The sequence below is a fragment of the Mastigoproctus giganteus genome, unplaced genomic scaffold, assembly GCF_048544385.1.
Source record: "Mastigoproctus giganteus isolate SK-2022 unplaced genomic scaffold, ASM4854438v1 scaffold_15, whole genome shotgun sequence".
NCBI classification, from domain to species: domain Eukaryota; kingdom Metazoa; phylum Arthropoda; class Arachnida; order Uropygi; family Thelyphonidae; genus Mastigoproctus; species Mastigoproctus giganteus.
In genome coordinates, this window is record NW_028328292.1 from 424430 (window position 1) to 449930 (window position 25501).

Sequence of the window (25501 nt, forward strand, 5' to 3'; positions counted from 1 at the left end):
AGAAGTTGATTGAATTACATGATACATAAAAAGATGTAGAAGAGAATATTACATCAAAAAAGAATGAGTTTTTTACGAATTTTTTATGATTTTCAAATTCTTACTTTTTACAATTTTTTGCCGCTTGTTTTAAAATTCTTCTTTTGATTTTTGAAATAATTTCACTCTAATATTGGACATCATCCAAGTCAAAAAGAAAACACATTCATTTTTATGAATTTTCAAAATTTCTTGAAGAAACTCACCCCACAGAGTCCACTGCCACAAAAAACTGGGGACAAAACTGTTCAAGAAACTCCCTCTGAAAAAGATTAGCAAGAATTGTTAGCTTTAAAATTATGCACAGAGTAGTTGTTTGTCCTTTGTATTTGTAAGAAGCAAATCAGAACTATCTCAGAAGAAATCTTTGTCTGTGGCTAAGACTAACAAAATAAGAACTGAGCATGAAATATATTGAAAAAGTTTGTGTAGAACACAGTGGGAATTGAACATGTAATTCTCAGATATTGTTAATCCATTGCAAGTTCACTATAGCCTTAAAAATATTTGGACACCTAGTACTTTTCAAGAAAATGAATGTTTATTCAGAAATAAATTTTTTTTTTTTTTTTTTTTTTTTTGGCTGCCCCATCTGTTATCTTAAATGTTGCTGTGATCCTTTTGGAAATACTCTTAGCCAATTTATGGGACAAAATTGTTGATATTATTTTGTCCTGAACCTCTAGCTCATTGCACGGGATTCAGCTAAGCCCATGTATAGAACATGATTCTCTCGCACCATACATGAATGGCCTGAAAGGAATGATGCATCATCTACAAGCCCAGTAACACAAAGCATTATTGTACTTATACATGAGAACCATTTCCAAAAAATTACAACTGTGTAGATAGTATGAAATTTTCAATGTTAGACACTGCTGTGAGGTTTCTATGATTAGTGGCCCTTGTGCAAACCATAAAAAGGAGCCCCACACCAATTCCTACTCCTCTTCCTCCATACTTTGGAAGGTACCCTTTAGATTCCAGAATGATGGACAATGCACGATTCTCTTGCTTTTCTAGGGAAGTGAATTCTTTGCATCTTCTTGTGATTAATATTAGTATTGACAGAATGATGCAAGGAACCAAGCTTACAGTGGTACATGAGAGGCATTTCCAAACCATTGTCACAGTGTAGATAGTATGGAATGTAGATAGTATGGAATTGTCCAAAATTTCAATGGTCCCTGAAGCTTTCCACAAATATCCTTCCATATATGACAGCTAGGGCTTTCAACCTGCAAATCTAAAATGCTGATGGAAATGATATTCAGGTCCCACTTATGAGTCAAGTGAACCAAACTTCAATAAAGTCCAGTCACTCTGCACAACTAAATTCTCTGGTTGCACCTTCATGATGGAACTGTTTGTGGTCCTGAGTGTACCCCATACACAAGGTCTGAAACACTGCACCTCGTATACTGGAGGTGACTACCCAGGTGTGAACCAATATAAGCATGGGTCATTGTGTGGCATCCGCATCACACAAATACTGTCCCTCTGTGTCACCAGGCAATACTAGGTGGAAGGTGACTCCCATCATTCAGTGCAATCTCACCACTTTGCTTATTGGAGGCTTGAAATGCTAAATACTGTTTTATGTTCAGTCTCCAGAACAAAACTGTGCCAAACACCTATCTCTTGTGTAATGCAGTATGAGTGATGTCTTTTGAGGGTATGATGAGTGTCATGGTGACATTCAGTATTCTTTATATTTCTACGATACAGCTATAAAATGGTTTCACAGACCAGAAGTTAGATAATCTACTAGACCAAACATGTCAGTTACACTCCAGGAGGTGTCTGGATCAACTGGTGCATTCCAAAGATGCCACTCATCCTTGTACAAATTAATAAAAACATTTGTTAAAATTCAATCAGTTTCTCTTGACATGTCTAAGGCTTTGATCATGTTTGTTATAATGGTCTTCTAAACAGGCTCCCACTGTATGGCTTGCCAACTATTCTGTGCAATTTGGTATCCAGTTTTCATTCTTAATGCTCACTGTGAGTGATTGTAGACAGTGCAATCTCTCTAACTTCTCTGAAGGTTAATGTTCTCTAAGATTCAGTTTTTTTTTTTCTGATTCTTTTCCTGTTGTATATTAATGACCTTCTTCCACTGACTGGAAATTCTATCCACAGTTTTGCTGATGGTGGTACACTACATCTCACCATCCAGTTCGAGAAACCTTGTCCTACACAAACAGCTTCAACTTCTTAAATATCTGCCACCAATTCCTTACCTGCTCATCTTCAGGTAATTCTCCAGTGGGGCAGAGAAAACTTAACTTCAGTTCTTCTAAAACTCAGTTCTGTAATTATTTCTCACAAAAAAAAAGAATCTTCTGCTCCTTTGCTCATATTTGATATCACTCAGATTTCTAAATGAGATCACATATCTCTATTAGGGATTACCCTAACTTCTAATCTCTCTTGGCATAAGCACATCACAAATGTTGCTTCCTCTGCATAAAAAAAAAAATTTTTTTTTTGTTCTAGGCATTACTTTTCTTTTAAATAACTACTCACACTTTAGAAATCTCAAATTCATTCCTACCATGGACTATTGCTCCCGCATCTGGAGTGGTGCCCCCAAAACCTTTCTCAAGCACCTTGACTGTTCAAAACAGAGATAGCAGTCAGGTTAATTAATGGCCCATATCATACAAAGTCTCTCCACTCTCTGTCTCAGAAATTCAGTTTTTCCTGCATACCTTTTCTCTACATACTTCAATGGGAACTGTTCTTCTGAATTGAAATCTACCACTCTCTTTCAAACCAGTACAATCAACCAATCAAAATCAAATTCATGGTCCATCTCCAAACTAACAAATTAACTTTTCCTCAATTATCCCTTCTACTTCTGTTCTGTGGAACAATATTCTTTCATATGTATTTCCTGAAATTTATAATATTCAGAATTTCAAGTGTAATGTCAGCACGTATCTTCTGTCTTCTCAACATTCAGTCCATGCACACGGAACTAAGTAATTTTAAGTTCTAATCTGTTTCATTTGTAGGGGTTTCATACATAAAAAAATAAATAAACAAACAAAATTCATGGTAGCAGGGATACCAAGTTAGTGATGACAATGAAGACAAAGTTCCATATAAATGAGAGTGTACTCCAGCCTGAGATTTTTTAACATTCCCTAACAGTCTGAACTATGTAGTGCACTTTGCTTAGGGAGGGAAGCCGAGAATTCCACAATGATTTGAGAATTGTCATGATAGGACATCCACTGACAGATATAGAATTTTAAATGTTTCTGGTGAAGATGCTTTTGCTGGTTCTTAGGTATTAAAACATAATACTAGCCAGTAAGTGTTTGTCATCTTATCTTTTTTTTGGCAATGGAGAAGTTGGGTATTTCTGCATGGAGTGTTGCTGCTATAATTTTTGTCAAGAAGTCATTGGTGAATATTTTCTTTATTTTCAATATATGTTAGCATGTATATTTTTGTTCTGACATATATTTGGAAATAAAAAAATATTGGAATAATACACACAGACATAATTCATGAATAATTATGACATCCAAAAGTATCATCCACAATATCAGTAAGGCTTCTCAAAATATAAAATGACAGTTTTCAGGCACTGTAGCAGAAACAGCATCGATGTTTTGATTAGTTATTACAGGTGGCTGCTTGAACATCTTGGACTACCAGCCTTTGCTACCAACTTGTTTCATTCTTTAAATTGTTTAAACTGCAGGCTACTTGTGCTATAGAGTAGTGTGAGTTTTTTGTGGACTACCTGCATCACAGAGTAGGCCTTCTAAACAGATTTTTTTTTAAATGATACTAAAATATAAGAGCAGCATACAGTTCTTCACATATCAGTTATAATGATGTAGGTGAATATTATGACTGTGTAGCTTTGAATAGTTGCCATGTTAAATGTGTGTATGAAAAAGATGGTTCTATATACTATTAATTTTGAAATATTTGGAAGATTTTTATTTTTTAGTTTATAATCTTTTACATTTGAAATAAATCTTTTTCAAGAATTACAGGCAGAAGAAATTTCAAATGAAATGCTGAGGGCTTCTGACAACAAAACTGACCTTGAGAATCCAGAAATGAATGGTGGTAAGGCATCACCATCAGTTGACAACAGTATAAGTACACAAAGTGATGTGGAAATAAAGGAAGAAGAACAACTGCCCCCACAGGAAGAAAATGCTACTTTGGAACAGGCCAATAATGAAATTGCAAGTAAAGAACCAGATCCTTATGTGAATAATGTAAGTGTATAGTTGATTGACTGTCTGTTATTTATAAGTAATAATAATAGTAGCATTCAGTTATACTTGCTTCATCAGCTTTCTACATCAGCATGTTCGGGAGGCAACTAGAGGGAGTAATACTCTTGATTTGATTATCAGTAGTGATTCTTCATGCATTAAGAACCTGCAGATAAAGGAACCACTAGGTGGCAGTGATCACAGTGTGCTGAAGTGGGATTTACTCAAAGAGGTAACTACCATCAGGGGTAAAGGGAAGGGTTTTTGCTTTCATAAAGGCGACTACGATGGTCTGAGACAGTATTTAAATTCTATACAGTGGGACCAACTGATGATGTTACCAACAGCAAATTCAAAATGGGAAGCATTCAAAGAACTTATCTTGGAAGCTACTAGGCTTTACATACCAACTAAGAAATATTGTTCAAGGTTTAGGCCTAAATGGATGTCAGATGAACTAATGAGGCATATGGCAGAGAAGAAAAATGCATGGGATACATACAAATTCACACGTGACACAGACGCCTATGATAGATACAAGTTGATCTGTAACCAAGTTACAAAGGAGGTTAGGCAGGCGAAGGCAGATTACGAGAGATCCTTGGCAAGGGATGCGAAGAAAAACAGCAAAGAGTTCTTTACTTATGTAAACTCTAGAAGGAAGGGGATGAATCAGATTGGTCCACTTGAGATCGATGGGTCAACTGTTGATGACCCTGCTCAGGTAGCTAACAAACTAAATGAATATTTTGCATCGACATTCACACATGAGGAGTTATTCAGCGAGGGGAATGCCAGGGGTGTATTCAACTCTAGCAGTAAGCTAGAGAATCTTGTAATAACTGAGAGCAAAGTGGAGGAGATATTGTTGAAGATAAACACAAGAAAGGCACCTGGGGTGGATGGGATCTATCCAGTTATATTAAAGGAGGCAGCAAAGGAAGTAAGCAAACTCTTAGCCATAATTATGAGAGCTTCCTTGGACTCAGGGGAGGTACCCATGGACTGGAGATGTGCAAATGGGACCCCAATTCACAAAGGGGGATCAAAGGCTGACACAAGTAATTATAGACCTGTGAGTTTAACTTCTGTTCCCGGAAAATTAATGGAGGCACTGGTTAAAGAAGCACTGCAGGATCATCTAGACAAGACTTCATTTATAGCTAGGACACAGCATGGTTTTGTTAAGGGGAAGTCTTGCCTGACCAATTTGATTGGATACTATGATGCAGTCACAAAAGAACTGGATGCAGGGAATAACTTTGATATTATATACTTGGATCTTAGAAAGGCTTTTGATACTGTTGCACATGGAAGACTGCTGCACAAATTGGAGCAGTGTGGCATTGGAGGCAAATTGCTGCTGTGGATAAAGGGGTAGTTGAGGAGGAGAAGACAGAGAGTGTTAATCAATGGACACTGCACATCGAGGACTAATGTTATTAGTGGAGTCCCTCAGGGTTCAGTGTTGGGTCCATTATTGTTTTCTGTATAAATAATATTGATGATGGTATATCAAGCTTAATGTCCAAGTTTGCAGACGATACAAAGGTTGGCAGGGTTGTTAAGGACACTACTGACGCTAGGCTGCTGCAACAGGATCTGGAAAGGTTGAGCAGATGGGCTGAGAGGTGGCAAATGAAGTTTAACATTGACAAATGTAAAGTACTACATATGGGAAACAGCAACCCCAGAGCAACGTATCAACTCCGTGGTACTACACTGACAGTGGTAGAGAATGAAAAGGACCTGGGGTGGTTGTGCAGGCAGATATGAAGTTCTCTGAGCAGTGCAGACGGGCTGCAAGAGTAGCTCATGGTGTATTGTCAATGATATATAGGAATTTTTCTAGCAGGGATAAAGAGGTGATTATTCCCTTGTATAATATTGGAATGTATGATTTTGTTTGATTGTATGATTCTATTGGAATGAGCAGAAGCCTGAAAAACAAGATGCAGGATATTTCAGAGACTGTATGATTCTATTGGAATGAGCAGATGTATGATTCTATTGGAATTGGAATGAGCCTTGTATGATTCTATTGGAATGAGCAGAAGCCTGAAAAACAAGATGCAGGATATTTCAGAGACTGCTGGAAGTCATTGTGATACAAGTAAACACATGGGTTGTGTTAGGGTAGCTAAGAATAGAAACAAGTGCAGGTATACTTGCATGTACACCAATGCTAGGAGTTTAGTAAATAAATTTGATGAATTTGAGGTATTGCTCAAAACATCAAAGGCAGATATTGTTGGGATATCAGAGATGTGGTGTCACACAGATATAAGGAATGCAGAACTGGAATTTGGGGAGTACAATGTGTATAGAAAGGATAGACAGGACAGGAGGGGAGGAGGGGTTATGCTATTAGTTAAAAAACACATAAAATCCGAGGAAGTGAAGCCAGTCGACATTGATGGACAGGGCAGTGTCGAGTCAGTTTGGTGTGACATAAGCATAGGTAAATCAAAATTGAGAGTAGGAGTGTGCTATAGGCCTAATGACTCTGATGAGTATAATAAGATACTGTACAGGGAAATAGAATGGGCCAGTAAATCAGAGAGTCTTATAATGGGGGATTTTAATTTCCCAGATATTGACTGGAATTTGTGGGTTGGTCACTCACACACTAGCAGGGCTTTTGTGGATTTATTGGATGATTGTTTTCTACACCAGCATGTTCGAGAGGCAACTAGAGGGAGTAATACTCTTGATCTGATTATCAGTAGTGATTCTTCATGCATTAGGAATCTGCAGATAAAGGAACCACTGGGTGGCAGTGATCACAGTGTGCTGAAGTGGGATTTACTCAAGGAGGTAACTACCATCAGAGGCAAAGGGAAGGGTTTTTGCTTTCGTAAAGGCGACTATGATGGTCTGAGACAGTATTTAAATTCTATACAGTGGGACCAACTGATGATGTTACCAACAGCAAATTCAAAATGGGAAGCATTCAAGGAACTAATCTTGGAAGCTACCAGGCTTTACATACCAACCAAGAAATATTGTTCAAGGTTCAGGCCTAAATGGTTGTCAGATGAACTAATGAGACATGTGGCAGAGAAGAAAAATGCATGGGATACATACAAATTAATGGGTGACATGGAAGCCTATGATAGATATAAGTTGGTCTGTAACCAAGTCACAAAGGAGATTAGGCAGGCAAAGGCAGATTATGAGAAATCCTTGGCAAAGGACGCAAAGAAAAACAGAAAAGAGTTCTTTACCTATTTAAACTCAAGAAGGAAAGGGATGAATCAGATTGGTCCACTGGATGTTGATGGTTCAACAGTTGAGGATCCTGCTCAGGTGGCTAACAATCTAAACAAGTATTTTGCATCTACATTCACACATGAGGAGTTATTCAGGAAGGGGAATGTCGTAGGTGAAGTAAACATTGGCAGTGAGCTAGATTATTTTCTAATAACTGAGAGGAATGTGGAGGAGAAATTGCTGAGGATAAACATAAAAAAGGCACCAGGGGTGGATGGGATCTATCCAGTTATATTAAAGGAGGCAGCAAAGGAAGTAAGCAAACCCCTAGCCATAATTATGAGAGCTTCTTTGGACTCAGAGGAGGTACCCATGGACTGGAGATGTGCAAATGTAACCCCAATTCACAAAGGAGGATCAAAGGCTGACACAAGTATTTATAGACCTGTTAGTTTAACTTCGGTTCCAGGAAAATTAATGGAGGCACTGGTTAAAGAAGCACTGCAGGATCATCTGGACAAGAATTCAGTTATAGCTCAGACACAGCATGGTTTTGTTAAGGGCAGGTCTTGTCTGACCAATTTGATTGGATACTATGATGTAGTCACAAAAGAACTGGATGCAGGGAATAACTTTGATATTATATATTTGGATCTTAGAAAGGCTTTTGATACTGTTGCGCATGGAAGACTGCTGCACAAATTGGAGAAGTGTGGCATTGGAGGCAAATTGCTGCTATGGATAAAGGGATGGCTGAGTGGCAGAAGACAGAGAGTGGTAATCAATGGACACTACTCAACGTGGACTAATGTTATTAGTGGAGTTCCTCAGGGTTCAGTGTTGGGTCCATTGTTGTTTTCTGTATTTATAAATGATATTGATGATGGTGTATCAGGCTTAATGTCCAAGTTTGCAGACGATACCAAGGTTGGCAGGGTTGTTAAGGACACTACTGATACTATGCTGCTGCAACAGGATCTGGAAAGGTTGAGCAGATGGGCTGAGAGGTGGCAAATGAAGTTTAACATTGACGAATGTAAAGTACTACATATGGGAAACAGTAACCCCAGATCAATGTATCAACTCTGTGGTACTACGCTGACAGTGGTAGAGAATGAAAAGGACCTGGGGGTAATTGTGCAGGCAGATATGAAGTTCTCTGAGCAGTGCAGACGAGCTGCAAGAGTAGCTCATGGTGTCTTGTCAATGATATACAGGAATTTTTCTAGCAGGGATAAGGATGTGATTATTCCCTTGTATAAGGCATTGGTCAGGCCACACCTTGAGTACTGTATACAGGTCTGGAGGCCTCATTTCAAGAAGGATGTAGAGCTGCTCGAACGAGTACAGAGAAGGGCAACAAGATTAGTGAATGGAACAAAGGGTTGCTCTTACGAAGAAAGGCTTAAGTTTTGCAAATTACAGAGCCTGGAGACTAGGCATCGGCGAGGTGATCTGATAGAGGTGTATAAGGCTTTGAATGGCTTGAGCATGCTCAATGCCGATGGGATTCTTCCTCTTGCTCAGAATAATCACCTGAGAGGGCATAAATTCAAATTGAGGAAGGACGGATGTCGGATAGATGTGCGGAAATTTGCCTTTAGCCAGCAGGCAGTTGGTTTGTGGAATAGACTCCCATCGCTTGTTGTTGAAGTTGATAGCCTAAATAAATTTAAGGCTCAGCTGGACAGGTATTTCGAACGAACGGAGGGATGAAATGGGAGTAAGTAGTGGTTGGTTTTTTTTTTTTTTTTTTTTTTTGGCTGATGCTGAATAAGCTTGCTTTCTTGCATCATATGCCTCTACTAATGCTAATGCTAATACGGCAATGGTCAGGCCACACCTAGAGTACTGTATACAGGCCTGGAGGCCTCATTTCAAGAAGGATGTAGAGCTGCTGGAACGAGTACAGAGAAGGGCAACAAGATTGTTGAATGGGACAAAGGGGTGCTCTTACGAAGAAAGGCTTAAGTTTTGCGAATTACAGTGTCTGGAAACTAGGCACCAGCGAGGTGATCTGATAGAGGTGTACAAAGCCTTGAATGGTTTGAGCATGCTCAATGCTGATGGGATTCTTCCTCTTGCTCAGAATAATCACCTGAGAGGGCATAAATTCAAATTGAGGAAAGACAGATGTAGGATAGATGTGCGGAAATTTGCCTTTAGCCAGCGGGTGGTTGGTAGGTGGAACAGACTTCCATTCCTTGTCGTGGAAGTTGATAGCCTAAATAAGTTTAAAGCTCAGCTGGACAGGTATTTCGAACGAACAGAGGGGTGAAGTGGAAGTGGTTATTTTTATTTATTTATGTTACTTTTTTTTTTTTTTTTTGGCTGATGCTGCATAAGCTTGCTTTCTTGCATCAAATGCCTCCACTAATGCTAATGCTAATATCACCATCTTGATTGAGGCACAAGTGTTAGAATAAAAAAAAACACTTATCAGAATGAAGTGTTTGTTGAAATAAAAAAAAAATTTTTCAACTTTTCTCTCCTTTCTTTTTTGTGATAGGACGATGCATACTCAGTGTTTTACGTCAACAGTACTTGGTACCTCTTTTTCCGACTGCATCACATCTTGTGTGAACGACTTGGAAAAATGCATGAGGCCAGTGCATGTCTTGTTTCTGAGAGGAAAAATGAAGACAGTACAGATAAAAAAGAGCCTATGCCACAAGGTAATGAATCAGTTTTGTTTTGTTTTATTTCTGAAAAGGTTTTATTGTTATTGCTACAAATGTAGATCCTTATCACGTTTGATATGTATTTCATCTAAATGTCACCTATGATGGTGATAGTGCTAGGGGGTTTACATTATTGTACATGAGACAGCGTACCATTAGGATTATTCCTTCTCTCTGCCTTAGCAAAAATATACAGGAAAATTCTAAAATTAAGATTATTGAGATGTATACACTGGGAGGTAATAAAACAGTTGAGTTGGAGCCTAAACTTATTAATGTAGTTTAAGATAAAGCTTTACCTCAAAGAAAATTGAATTCATCACAGTGGCCTATATACTATGTATTAGGATGAGAGTTCTGTACTTGTTTACATGGTGGGAGATAGTACCGTATCCAGGTATCATCATAAGGGGGGCATGACGACCAATTTTTTATTTAGATACACCTAGAAACACTTATATGCATGGTTAGGGAACATATTCCCCCTCTGCTTCCCCCTGAATAACCCCCTTGGTAGGAGATTATATTGACAGGGAGACATCCAGGAAAGTTTTTATAAGCACCATATCCAAACATCATTGATGACCTTCATGAGAATTCAGATTGAGGTCACTGAGAACAAACTGGTAGCTGTTGTGTTAATTTGGAGGGAATCTCATTTGCTTCTGGTATTCCTCCCCCTCTTTGAATTTGCAGAGATCAATGTCTAGGTTCTGAACTACATAGGGTGCCTCCGTAGCCAGGTGGGCAGGAGCAGCAGTGCATAGCACACGCTTCTTGATTAGACCGGGGTTTGAGCCCGTGACCACCAAATACGGAGGATGCAGAAAGGTCAGGGAATGACCACCGCATATCCCCGGAGCAATATGGCCTTAGTTGTTAATGCTCCTAAAACCAAATAACAACAACAAAAACTGAACTACATAAATCAATTGTCCTGGAGGAAATCTGTGTGTGAGGAACAGTTTATATCCTAAGAGGAAGCAAACTGTTCCTCACACACACAGCACCAACATGGGCTACATCTGAGGATTATTCTGGCATCATGTTTCCTAAACACTTAGAGCAGAGGTGAGGCTGTGAACTATATTTACTGTAGTAATATTGGTAGGCCATATATCATGTATTTTATAAGGAATTCTACTTATCTTTGGGGAAGGAATGGTGATATTTGTTGGCACTGTAGTGTAGCACTGATTCTATTTAATTTTCCACTGCATCTTCATATTTAGATTTTCAGATGAGGGTGAAACTAACTTGGCACCACATGTTATACCAAGGTCAGTAACACTACTGTGCATTTTGAAAAAATTTCACTGATGTTTTCTCAAAAAAGAGCGTTTCTGAATCATGTGTGTTTCAAACAAATGACTTCCATTTGTTTCCATCACATCAGGTTTCTTGAAAGAAAAAATTTGTGAAAAATCATGAAAGAAAATTTGAATTTTCTTTCATGAAAATTTTTTTATATTTAAATACATGTTGAAAAAAGGATAGTGTGGTGAAAAGTCCACTAACCATTCGCCTAATTTTAAAAACTGATCTATGATGAAACAAATTTTTGTTTCTTTGATTTTCCAGCAATAATCAGCCATCATGTTGACATTCCACCTCCCCTGGGACCTCATCTCCATTTCTTTAATGTCCTGGTAAAACCTCTCACCCTGTAATTCACTAATGCTTCCTAGAAGATTTTTTGACTTAAGTCTAGAACCAAGAAGTTCTGCTCATTCCTTTGGTAAATTTAAATCTCTTACCAGATCATTGAGTTAATGCTGTGAAAACAGTTGAGAGCTAGACTCAATCTCTCCAGGTGTATAGACTTCAATTTCATCTTCAGAAGCTTCACTTTCAGCACTCTCTGCTGCTACATTCTCCAATATAAATGGAGGGCATGGAATCGGCAGGTTATCCCATGTGGGACTGGTCTAATGGCGAATGGAATATTAGGATACACAATACCCTTCTTACACTTTACATTGTATCCCTCTACATTAACTATGCAAAAGTAACATTCATCACAGTGGTTTGCAAGCTCCTGCCAAATCATGGGAATTGGAAATGACATAGCCTTCTTTTTACCATTTTTCCACAATCTCAGTGCTTCAACACAGGTTTGGCTAACTTTATGTGGACCCCATTGTTTATCTTGGTCACAGAGTTTCACTTCAAAATAAGTACAATACACATTTTTTTACAAATTATGTAATATTTTGTTTTTGCTTAAGGACTACATAACTTACACGAATATAAAATAAGTTTGGATTGTTCAAACACTTGTGTTAAGATATTTTTGCTCACTTTTTGGCACAAGGTTGACATGATATCCTCAAAAATGAACTGAGTTTGTGCTTATAAAACTGCTGCATGGGCTCTTAAGTCAAGAAACAAATGACTGAAGGCAGTGTTGCCAAACGTGTGAAGATTTAGTTTACATATTCCCAGCATTTACTCCTACCTTAATGGCACCTCCATAGCTAGTTGGACAGGAGCAGCAGTGCGTAGCACGTGCTTCTTGATTAGACCAGGGTTCAAGCCCATGACCACCAAATTCGGAGGATGCGGAAAGGTCAGGGAATGACCACTGCATATCCCCAGAGCAATATGGCCTTAGTTGATATTGCTCTTAAAAAAACCCAATAACACAACTGCTACCTTAATACATTGAATAATACAACTCATGACATCAGCTTTAGTGATTTGGGAAAAAATGGTATGTTACAGAAAAAAATTAATAACATTTCTGAAATCAGCATTAAAAACAGCTATTAGTGTACATACATCGAAAACCATGCAAAATCTGAGTAATTCATCACAATTGGTATTACCATGGAGGGTCAGCTTTATCTGGGTAGATGTACTTTAGACAAATTAGATTAGCAGAACAGATTATGTGGAGTTTATTTGAAGCTCAAATAGGGCCAAATGGTATACCAGCTGTTTAATGTTTATTTTATTTATATGAGTAACATCAGTGTAACTTATTTATTACATTAGTTTAAATACAAAGTTTAAATTAGTTTTGCATTAGTTTATAATATAAGGCATTATTTCTGTTCTGAACTAATGAGAGCAAGAATACTGTGAAAAGCAACTCTGAAAGAACTTCTTTTAAATGTGACTTGATAGAATAAGTCTCGTTTTCACTGATGCTACTACTTAAAAAGTAGTTACATCAGGAACCAAGCACCTCCGTAGCCAGGTGGGAAGGAGCAGCAGTGCGTAGCACACACTTCTTGATTAGACCGGGGTTCGAGCCCATGACCACCGCATATCTCAGAGCAATATGGCCTTAGTTGCTAATGCTCCTAAAAACCAAATAACAAACAAACAAACATCAGGAACCACAATATAATGTCTTTGATGAACTAAAGTAATTAAATGCTGTGAGGCTTTTGCTGCAAACCTGAAATGACTAACTGTCCTCAAATCTCCACAGATTTTATTAATGTGTAGGAAAGTTATTTAACAGTTCCTAGCACAGCAAATAATGTTCAAATTGCCACTTAATACATACTGTTTTCCTTTTTAATGAATATAGAGCAGGGTTTCTTAACCAGGGGTCCAAGGACCCCTTGGGGGTCCGTGGAAGGATTTCAGGTGGTCCGTGAGCTTGGATGGGAAAAAAATCAACTCATTAATTTCCTTCACTTATGAATGTATGTAATAAATTACAATTGTATTAGCTGTATCTGTAGTCACCAATAGAAATAACATTTATTTTCATATCATATTATAGTTATTGCATATCTTGAAAAATCGCTTACGCTCATCGTTACTTTGAAATTATGGCAGTTATTAGACCTGCCACTAGATCGCACTTCATTGCAGTCCTGCTGTGGACAGACTATCGTGCGACATAGTTGGCAAACTATCTAGCAAATCAGCACCTAGTAGGCCACTTTTAACACGAATAAACGTGCTGGCTACGAGTGTAAACCAGGTATGTTCAAACACGTCCTACGGTTTAGATAACAGTTGAAGTGTGTAATTCAACCTTTTCGCTGCTATGTGCGTGTATGCTGGTCCAACGGTGGAGGCCCCTGCAGTGCTACAGGCGTGTATGTACACCCACCATGTGTCTCTCGATACATACAGTCTTCGTATATGTCTTTCTTAGTTGCTAATATTGCATTAATTATTTAACATTTGTTACAGACCAAATTTAAGTTGAAATGTTGAAGAAAAGGAAGTATGATGAAAACTATGCATTATTTGGTTTCACTTGCATTAATGAACTTGACGAGACTCAAATACCGCAGTGTTTTTTGTGCAGAAAAATTCTTGCAAACGGAAGTATGAAGCCAGAAAAACTGAAAGACCATCTCAAGTCTGTCTGTGCTGAAAATGCATCTAAAGATGCTGGTTTTTTTTGTGCGAAAAAATCTCAATTCAAAAAAGCAGGGACACTTCCAAAACTTGGCTTTGCCATTTCACAAAAACATTTTCTTGAAGCATCCTATAAAGTTGCTTACCGGATTGCCAAGCAAAAGAAGCCCCACACTGTTGGAGAGACTTTAGTAAAGCCATGTGCACTAGAAATGGTTGAACTGGTCTGTGGACTGGAATAGAGAAAAAAACTGGAAGCTGTTCCCTTGTCAAATGATGTAATACATTCTAGAATAGTTGATATGTCTTTTAATATTTCGAAGTAGGTCATCGAGGAAATGGCAGCCTCACCATTCCCCTTCAGTATGCAATTGGATGAAACTACAGACATTTCTATGTAGCCAGCTCCTTGTTTTTGTTCGCTATGTGCATGCTGACGCCATCAAAGAAGAATTCTTATTTTGTGAGTCTCTTTCGGAAACTACAAAGGCCATCGACGTTTTCGAAATGGTAAAAAGTTTTTTTTACAAACGAAACTTTGAATAGAAAGGAAAACTTCATTCTCTTTGCACTGATGGAGTTCCTGCGATGCTTGGTAATACATCTGGTTTTGCTACTTTAGTGAAAAAAGAAGCTCCTCAAGTTATCGTCACTCATTGCTTTTTACACAGACATGCACTGGCAACAAAGACTCTTCCAACAACCCTGAAAGAAGTATTGTCAACAGCCATAAAAGTTATCAACTTTATCAAAAGAAGTTATCTGAATCATCGTATTTTTAAAAGATTTTGTCAAGAAATGGGAGCAGAATATGAAGTGCTTCTCTACCACACAGAAGTGCGCTGGCTTTCAGAGGACGCGTCTTGAAGTGCTTGTTCGAACTAAGGGCAGAAGTTTCACTTTTTCTGGAAGAAAGAGAAAACCCACTCTTGGAACATTTTGAAAGGAAGGATTTTATCCATGGGTTGGCTTACCTGGCAGATATTTTTCACCATATGAATGAGATAAATCTTTCCATTCAAGGTCATGAAGTCACCGTTATGGATGCAACTGAAATATTACAAGCTTTCTTGGCTAAGTTACCAATATGGAAGAAGAGAGTAGAGACAGACATTCTTGCAAACCTTCCACTTTTGCAGGAAGTGCTTTACCAAGATGTAGTTTAAATGCAAACTTCTCTCTCAATTTTTTTGAAAAGAGATATCTGCGAACGCTTGGAAACATTACAGAACTCTTTTAAAAGTTATTTCTACCTTGATGGCATGAAAATTGAAACATGGATCCGAAATCCTTTTCTTTCTGATATAAACTGTATTGAAGATGTTGACTTAACCAAAGATGAACTCATTGATCTTAGGTCAAAAAACTTACTCCAAGGCTTTTTGAGTTTACCTCAAAAAGCCTTGGAGAATTCTGGTGTTCCCTGAAGAAGCCTATCCTCATCTTGTAAAGCAAGCTATGGAAGCTTTGATACCATTTGCAACAATATATCTGTGTGAATCGGGATTTTCAGCACTTATAACAATGAAAACAAAAAATCGAAATCTATTAGATGTCCAACATGACATGCGTGTTGCCTTGTCAAATACCACATCACAGTTTAATGTTCTTATTCAAGATAAACAACAACAGTCTTCACACTGATATGTCCTTAAAAAATAAAATTTAACTTCAACTTTCCTACATTTTAAATGTATTGTATTATTATTCAATGTGTTAAGAAAGAAACACATATATTACTGTATGTTTTTTTTTTTAATTTTGGTAACTATTTCATTAAACTGGTATTTTTGTAATTTTATTTTATGCATTTAAAAACATTATTCTGAGAAGTGGTCCGTGGCATTCACCTTTCTGGCAAAGGGGTCCGTGGAACTAAGAAGGCTAAGAACCCCTGATATAGAGACTTTTTAAGCATGTTCGCAAATGTGGTGCCTATTGTCGTCACCACATCTATCCATATATCTCCACATATGAAGGAGTGCTGATAAATTCTCAGCCTATGATAGGAAGAAACAAGATGATCCAATTATATACATAGTTTATTAAACGTATTCATCTCTCAACTTCGCACACTTTCTACAGTGATGTTCCAACATTTGTAAACCTCAAATAGAAATCTAAAAACTGTACCCTAGATCATATAGAAAGCTAAAGATTGTTGTTTGTACGACATCATCATCTGATGCTAATTTGCTATCCTTTAAATGTTTTTTGAGATTTGGAAAGAGGTAGTCTGAGGGTGGAAGGTCTGGTGAATATTGGGGATGATGAAGTCAGAAGTCTAGTTCAGCCAATTTGGAAAGTGTTTGATATGCTGTGTGAACTGGGGCACTGTCCTGCAAAAACAGGCACTCCCTCAGGTGAGCATCTCCATGTGTTTGGCTACCATATGTATGGCGCACTATGGCCATAGTTGATGATGCGTCCAATAAATCCCGAAACAAACAAACAAACCATGTGCTTGGCCTTCAATTTATCTTTCAATTTATCCAAAAGTGATGAATAATGCTCAACAGTTTTTTTTTCATTTTACTCCTTTTCAGGTAGTCAATAAACAAAATCCCATCCTTGTCCCAAAAAACAGAGACCATGACCTTCCCAGCAGATTTCTAGTCTAGATGTAGAATATCTTTGGACTGAGGGGGAGGGAGCCACTGTGTCTTCACTCCTTCAACTGTTCTTTGGTCTCTGGATCATAATGAAACAACCATGTTTCATCCATGGTCATGATTCACATGAAAAAATCATTGGCACCTTGCTCAAAATGGTAAAGAATGGCAGTTGAAGACAGGACAAGCTGTCACTTTTGATCAGCTTTCAGACATTTGGAGACCCATTCGGCAGAAAGCTTCTGCATGTTTAAAATGTCATAAATAACATATCCAACACATTCCCTGGGCATGCCTAGAATCTCGGCTATCCATTTAGCAGAAGTTCATCTATCAGACAATATCATGATGTGAATGGCATCAACATTTTCAGGCACTGCCACAGAAATTAATCTTCCTGTCCTCTCTGCATCCTCAGTGTTATAAAATAAATAAATAAATAAAATAATAATAATAATAATAATAATTTTGCAGTCCAGCTTTTCATGGTTGAAATGCATCAAGACTTCTAACATTACCAATGTATCAATATGAATTTCCTTTGATGTTTTCCTCTGTAGAAATAGGTATTTCACAACCATTCTACCTTCAGTTTTCCTGAAAGTGATGTTTTTGGGCTGAAATTCTTTCTTCAATCTGTAAAAAATAAAAATGGATATTAGCGTTTTTGAGGCAAATGGTACGTTTAACGTAAAAAGATATGTTCTTTCGTAATTTGACACCCATTTGTCAAAAAATTTGGAAGTGAGTCAGGCCAAGAACACCCTTGAACACTCTACTCCCAGTGGATGGATTTTTGGTAAGTGTTATATTTGGACCCTTTGGAAAAATTTCGTATTCCCCTTCTACATGGCGCCTCCGTAGCCAGGTGGGAAGGAGCAGCAGTGCGTAGCACACGCTTCTTGATTAGACCGGGGTTCGAGCCCATCACCACCAAATACGGAGGATGCGGAAAGGTCAAAGGAATGACCACCACATATCCCGGAGCAATATGGCCTTAGTTGCTAATGCTCCTAAAAACCAACCAAACAAACAAACCCTTCTACATAAAATGAGTTTTGTATGTAAATGGAAGTATATTTTGGATGTTTGAGCATTACTTGATAAGGAAAAGTCAGATAAGCACCAGGTTTTCAGAGGAGTATGTTCTGGTGGTTACTAGTGAGATTTTAGAGTCTGGTGAGTTTTATGAGTTTGGATGTTCAACTATTGCTTGAAGAAGTTCAATAAACACCAAATTTTCAACACATTTTGCTTTTCCTTTGGTCCGGGTTCCATATTCTTCTATCCCCCTTCCCCCAACACAGAAATATTACAATAAATTTGACCCTGAAAATCATGAAAGAGGGAGACAGGGAGATTCATGAAAATCTCCCTGTCTCCCTGTCTCCCTTCTTTGCTGTCTTAACCAGTGCTTTCTCATACTCAGCCTTGGCTGCCCTAATGTTTTTCTGTGGTACTATTATAGATCTTCTTGTAGCTGATGTGGTTTATGAAATTTCAGGACTTTTTTTAAGATGTTATTTGATAATGAAATGCACCTGAAATGTATCACAATACATATATTACCTGACTTGTAGTTAGTTGAAAAAAATTCTCTCTCTCTCTCACACACACATACCATAATAAAGTTGTTTTGTATTGATGAGAATGGCTCAGTATACTGCTTTAATACCCAGTGTACAAAAAGTTTCATCTTTATAATTTTAATGTTTATGGTTTGCTGTTTATGTTTATGCTTTTTAAGCTTATAATTTCCACTTATAGATTTCTGTGTATGCATATCTTTTATTACTGAAATTAAAGTGAGATTTTTTTTGTTTAGATGAGCAGACAGTAGAGGATCCTTATTTATCCCTTCTTAATTTAGTAAAACGACTGTTGGATGGAAATATAGATGGAACTTATTATGAAGATACATTGAGAAATATATTTGGCATTCATGCTTTCATTGCCTTTACCATGGACAAAGTACTTCAGAACACAGTTCGACAGGTAATTTAATGCAATTTTTTTACTTGTTATCTCATTTATTAAACTTTTAATTATATAAATTATATTAATGCTGTTTATCTTGTAACTCTATTTGTAGTTAAATGTTTTGTAAATTTGCTGAAAAAACAGTATTTCTAGAGTAGTAATGTTTATAACTGTATTCTGAAAACATTTAAAAATAAACAGAGTAGTCTAAATTTCTTGAAAAAACAATCCTTTATAATAATCTCCTTATAAATCTTCCTTTTTTAGGTATGTTGCACTTAGTGGGATTCAAATAACTTGAATCACTACTTTGTACTATAATAATATGGCAGTCAGTTATCAGATTTTCATAGTGAAATGTATAAAATTAAATATAAAAATAAAACTTAATTTAAGAAAACTTAGAAGTATATTTGAAGAAAAAACAAACAAGGTAATTAGTAACTTAACAGAGGATTGTGATGGCAAAGTGATAGAATTCTCTAACTTATGACAGGAATTAAATGAAATTAACCAATCATTTGGTTAACTTTATTGACCTCATTGGATGTAAAACTGGATGCCAAGATATCGGGTGGTTTTTTTTAACCCAATCCTATGCAGGATGTGTGGGAGTAGATTTCTAATTCCAGTGTTTCTTGTGTGTTTAATTGTTTCAGATATTTTTCCTGAGCTTCCCTCTATCTTTCAAAAACATTTCACAATTTTATTGGCAGCAATAAAGTATTTTTACATATAGTGAAAATTCAACAATTTCAATTAAAAGTTTTAGTTTCTTTCAGAAAAACTGCCGTTTTATTTATCAGTAATCTGCGAGGTAAGAAACCAGCATAACGCATCCACTGCACCTTGCTGGCCTATTTGTTTGTTATTCTAAAGAGCATACTCCATATGAATGCTGGATGCATTTAGCTTGAGTGTGCTATTTGTCATGTGATGCTCTCCCACCAGTTTTTGCATTAAATTTGAGTCCATAGTCCTTGCACACTTAGCATGGCTTCTACTACTGAACAATCATTCAGAAAAAACTTTATTTTTCATTTGTTTATTCCCTTATAACTATTGCAATACACTGGTGTTCAAAGAAAGTGCATCACCCCTTAAAATTGTAATTGTCGTCCAAATAACATAAGTATATGGCAGTATTTCTTATAGATTTCATCAGATAAGATTGACATGCATAGGTAATGACGTAATATTGCATAGTTATTACTTTCAGCTATATAAGCACCCTCTGCAAGAGTTGCAGTCGTTCCTTGCTTCTGTCAGGATGGTGGGTTACGTGCAGTTAACGCCACAAAGAAACAGTGCTATGTTGCTTTATGTGAAATCACTCAGGTTTGAAATTTTTTAAATAGTTATTAAAGATATGAAAATTACCTTCTGACTCAAATTATTTATAGTGAATATTGTATTGTTGAGACAAATGGGGGAAAAAAATCTGTTGAGTAATCTTTATAGTGATCATTTCAATTTAGGGTAGTAAATGATTTTATGTGTCTTCTTCTATCAGGAAAGTTTAGAAGTTTAGTTTAAAAAAAAACAAACTTAATTTTACTTTCAATATTTATATATTATTTTGTTACATAATACTTTTGATATTTGTATATTATTTCTGATGAAGAGGGAAAAAATGCAATCTTTAATAGCAGCCATATTATGTGTTTCTAAATGTTGTTCTGCAAAAATCAGTCAATATTAATTATGTGACCTTTTTAATCATGGCTATTGATGTTATGCATTTGGCATTTTTGTTTATAGAATGGCTGCGGGATTGGGCACTAAAAAAAAAAAAAAAAAAACCCACTTAACTGGAAATATTCAGACATAGCCATGCAATGAGCATTTAAGTTTTGTGGTAGAATCTAGCCCGTATAACCACTTTTGTGCCAAAATTTGATGAAATTTCCTGGAGATTAGATCAAATTAGGCAAATCTGCTTAGGTTATTCTCATAGTATAAGTAGTTGTGTGTGTAAACAAAGACCTGTCAAAGGGTCTGAAACTTTATCCTCATTAGTGTATTATGATTAACAAAGTGATTTTAATATTATGGAATAATAGTCTTTTATTCAGTATCATTGATACTGAACTTAAAAAGGTAAGGTTTGGTTTGAAATATGTAAACTAAAGTTACAATCCTGTATTCTTGATGTCTGAAGCAAGTATACCCTCCTATCCACTGGTTGGTTTGTAGCTTTTTGGTCTTGCCATTGCAGTTAGTTGGTCTCCAGTCAAATCCAGATGTTGACTTATACTAGCTTGTGAGTGTGTTTGTGTGAATGAAGTGAGTCTGATTTAGCATCCATTCCTAGTGAGATCCTTCAATGGAGGACTTATCCTGCTGAAGAACGGAATAAAAGAATAAGATCGAGAAAGGTCGGTCTCTAATATTTACACCTAACTATTACTTCCTGGAAGGTGTTGTATTGGATTTCGGTTTTCTGATTAAACTGTAAAATCTCTTGCTGAGACTACCACCTACAACTTCTGCAGAACTTGAATAGAGAAGTAGGTCGAAGTAGAGAAGCAGAAGTAGGTGCCTTGAATGCATTGCAACCAAGAAAGTATTGGCCTATAAAGTGAGCAAGCTTGGTCTCCTGGGCTGGATTTTGCCCCTGCCCAGCTCTGAGTGTGTTGGGGGGGGGCATAGTTTCTGAAGCTGCCTCCTATACCAGAGATATAGGTGGTTCCTTTTCCCTAGTTGTGCCACATGTTATAAATGCATCACATGCCATATAGAAGCAGATTCAGAAGCTATCAGAAAACAGTATCATCCTTCCCCTTACTGATCTGCACTTAGTGCTATCAAATGTTTTTGCTAACTACATAAAGAAATTTATTTTATGCTAAACACTTGTAATAAAAAAATTAAAATGATTTTGTGCTTATAAAATAAATTTAATATAGATTAATGAGTAAATTTACTAAATTAATGGTAAAAGGCAACAAATATGAATCGTAGGTTCCTATCACAGAAATCCAGGTCATGGTTTCTGACAATAAAACTGGAAGTAAGTTAAACTATGCTATCCTATACCAAAAAAATCCCTCATCTTCTATACACTGAAATGAGGGGAGGGGGGAACTTGCCAGAATCCTCCCAATCCATTTCAAACCAGACATGGGTATATGTAGAATATACCTCTGCAGTAGATATTCTTCATGGTGGATTTGCTTTGCATCGGTACATTACCCTTGAAAAGGAATTTAGCAAATCTTCCACTGGGAAGAATATGCCTGCTTCTAGCTAAGTCAGTCTTGTGATAGTCCCCCCCCCACACACACACAGTCACTCAAAGGGTGATAACCCCATCACCCCTTTGAATGATGGGGCTATCACAAGATTAATCCTTTTCTGATAGTAGCCATTCATTATTGCATATGTTTGATACAATGTAAACAAAGAGCTGCACAGTCTCATTAGTTGATTTTATAGTAGTCCTCATATTTGTGGAAAGAGAAATCATGTACTGATTGCTCAGGGCAAAAGGAGGCACATCTGGTGACTTAGCAGAGGTGCACTGTAAACTCAACAAAAGGCAGGGGAAAAGAAACTTCCCATTCATGAATAGCTACTCTCAGAAAAGGATTAAATGCCTGGCTTTGTGATTACATGAGTGTGCAGTTAGACAGCTTAAATCAGTATGAGGAACTGACCCATTTGGTAGGGCCAGAACATGGGGCTAATCAGCCTAGGTGGAGAGTGAACAGTCCATAGACTGTTCACTTTCCATTGTTCTTGAGGCCTGGTTCTGAACTGTCTCCTTGAGTCCCCTTAACTGAGATCAAGACATGGTTTGATAGTCTTAGGCAAGAATTGTAGGGTTTTTCTTAAAGGACTTTGGTTCTTTCATGCACTTTGACTAGTGTATGAAAAATCCAGGCTTTATTTGCTGTGGTAGTTCATAATAATAAATAAGCCTGATGTTTTTGCTAACCTGTTCCTGAGAAGAGTGGACTGTTGCATGGTAGCAAAGCTTAGTCATCCAGTTTAGTATATAGGATAATTTTTAGATGTTTTTGATGACCATGGAAAGATGCAACAAATAAAAAATTATGTACAAATCAGTGGTCACACTGCCCCTTGAATTTTGCATACAGGTCTAGAAACCTCATTTCAAAAAAAATGAGTGTAAAATTACATACTGACTTGCTTGAAAGGATACATTTGGAGTGCAGAGGGCAACAGGACTAGAATGGATATAAAGAGATATCTTACAAGAAGAGTTGCCAGTTTTGTAAGGAGAAGTTTAGAAACTAGTCCTCATATAGCAGTTTGCCATAGCTTCAAATTAAAGATGGTTGTAGAATGTATGCAAAAAATTTTCATTTAGTCAGAGCACTTATGTAGATTTAAGAAAGAATTAGATGAATGAAGAATATAAAAACTAGGAGACATTTTTATTTATCTATTTTATTTTATTATTTTTATTTTCTGTTGTAAATTATATATAAGCTTTGCTTCCTTGCATTGTTCTGAACAGTGTGTATTCTTGCACTGTGATATTATCATTTCAATTAAATTTAACTAATTAGGGATGTACAGTAGAAGCCCTCTTATGCAACATCATCAGGACCAATAGTTGGTTTGTTAATAGAAAAGAAAAAGTCAGTTAAAGCAGGCAATCATACAAAAGTATTCCTACATCCCTTAGGAATTTTATCATCATTTAAAACATATACATATATATTCATTTACTTAAAATCAGTCATTTTCATTTGTTTAGATGATGAAATGTGATGTTTTGCAACACTCCCTCCACTTTTTTTTTTTTTTTTTTTTTTTTGCAATTATACTTGCAAAAAAAAAGTGCATTATAGGTTGGTGCATTATACTACACTAGCCCACCTGCTACAAAGACACTGAATTAAGTGTGCATGGAGTGCTGAGTATGTATGTTTTAAAGAGGGAAGGAGTAGTGGCAGTTAAACAGAGATAAGAGGGCTTCTACTCTAACTCGGTTTCATTCAGTTTGATTATAGTAATTAGCTAGTTACATATATACAACTGTATTATTAATTTTTTTTTTTTTTTTCCAGTTGCAACATGTGGTCAGTGATGAAACATGTACTTTCTGCACTCAGCTTTTTCTTCAGCAAAATAAAGATGAAATGACTTCTACTTCAATGCTGCATAGTTCAAATGCTGAATTAATGTATAGAAAACAAGCTGAACTAAGAATGTCTGAAGAAAACTGTTTCAAAATTTTATTGGTATGTATTTTTTAATTTTGGAAAGGGAAACTGAAAGGCCTTTAAAAATATCTTCAACTGTGTCTGTCATTAAGATTCAGACATAATGTGTGCATAGAGATTCCGTTTACTTATGAGTAGCTAATTTCTGATTACAATTATTACAATCACATAAGCTTGCAATTTTATGGTACTCATCTGATTCTGAAACTTCATTGTAAAGTAGAGATTACATAACACATGCAAAGATGATGATAATAATGATAATTAAAATCAATATTAAAGATAAAACATATTTATCACCATAATCTGAATAGGCCACAGGCTTAATGATTGTTAATTCAGATTATTTATTTATTTATTTATTTTGCTCCAGTTTGTTCTCTTACAAGCAAAACAACCAAGAACTTTGTATATGTAGAATTTTCAGACAACTACGTAGATTTAATTTGATTATGGTTATCTCTGTGCTTATATCTCTACATGAATAGCTCATCTCTAGCCATTGTTAGCAAATATAGGAGTGTAGTAATCCAACTGCTAGTAGGAATGTAATTCACAGGAATAGGAGGAATACAATTAACATGGACACCTTTAGCTTAAGGCCTTTTGCAGCTACTTGGAGCCAGCCTGGCAACTTGCCATTTCAGTGAACTCGTAGACATAGGCCAATATTTTTACTGAATTCACCAAAAATGGCTGACTGCATAAGTAATTTGTTGATGTTAGGCTAATAATTATAATAATAGCAATAAAAAGGGGCTCTGTTGGACCCAAGTTTTAATCCTGCCATACAACTACCACAAGGCAAGTGCAAGACCATCCAGCCCAACCAATTGGAAGTGCTTCCTACAAAACTGTGCTAGTGACCACCTAAGCAGGAAGGAAAAGCCAACACATAAAGTGGAGCAGGGAAATGAATATATTCTTCATGCAAGCATAATACAGAGTAACCAGTACGGCAATGTACAGAATGAAACTACACACTAATTGTTTGGAATGGTTCCTGACTGTTTAGGTCACCAAACAGTAAATAGCAGACTAGAGATGGACCATAGTCATGAAGAACCTGGTAGCTCCTGCAACCTTGGAAAAAATCAAACGGAATGTGAGAGGCCAACTACAAAGAATACAAACATAACCAAACTAGAACAAGAGGAGGAACAACAAGTACAAGAAGTACAAACTTGAGCAGCCAA

At 36.7% G+C, this 25501-nt stretch overlaps 1 protein-coding gene across 6 annotated transcripts in view; it reads left to right on the forward strand.

Annotated features, from left to right (window-relative positions):
- The window catches only part of LOC150074896 (paired amphipathic helix protein Sin3a-like), a 285756-nt gene that overhangs the window by 225700 nt on the left and 34555 nt on the right, over positions 1–25501 (forward strand). For 5 of the 6 annotated variants that reach the window (XM_090389366.1, XM_090389363.1, XM_090389365.1 and 2 more), the window contains exons 16-19: positions 4054–4292; positions 10015–10180; positions 18953–19122; positions 24150–24323. In XM_090389366.1, coding sequence (XP_090245492.1) covers positions 4054–4292; positions 10015–10180; positions 18953–19122; positions 24150–24323 — 749 coding nt within the window. The remainder of the gene's footprint in view (positions 1–4053; positions 4293–10014; positions 10181–18952; positions 19123–24149; positions 24324–25501) is intronic. The other variant, XM_090389362.1, reaches the window with a different exon arrangement.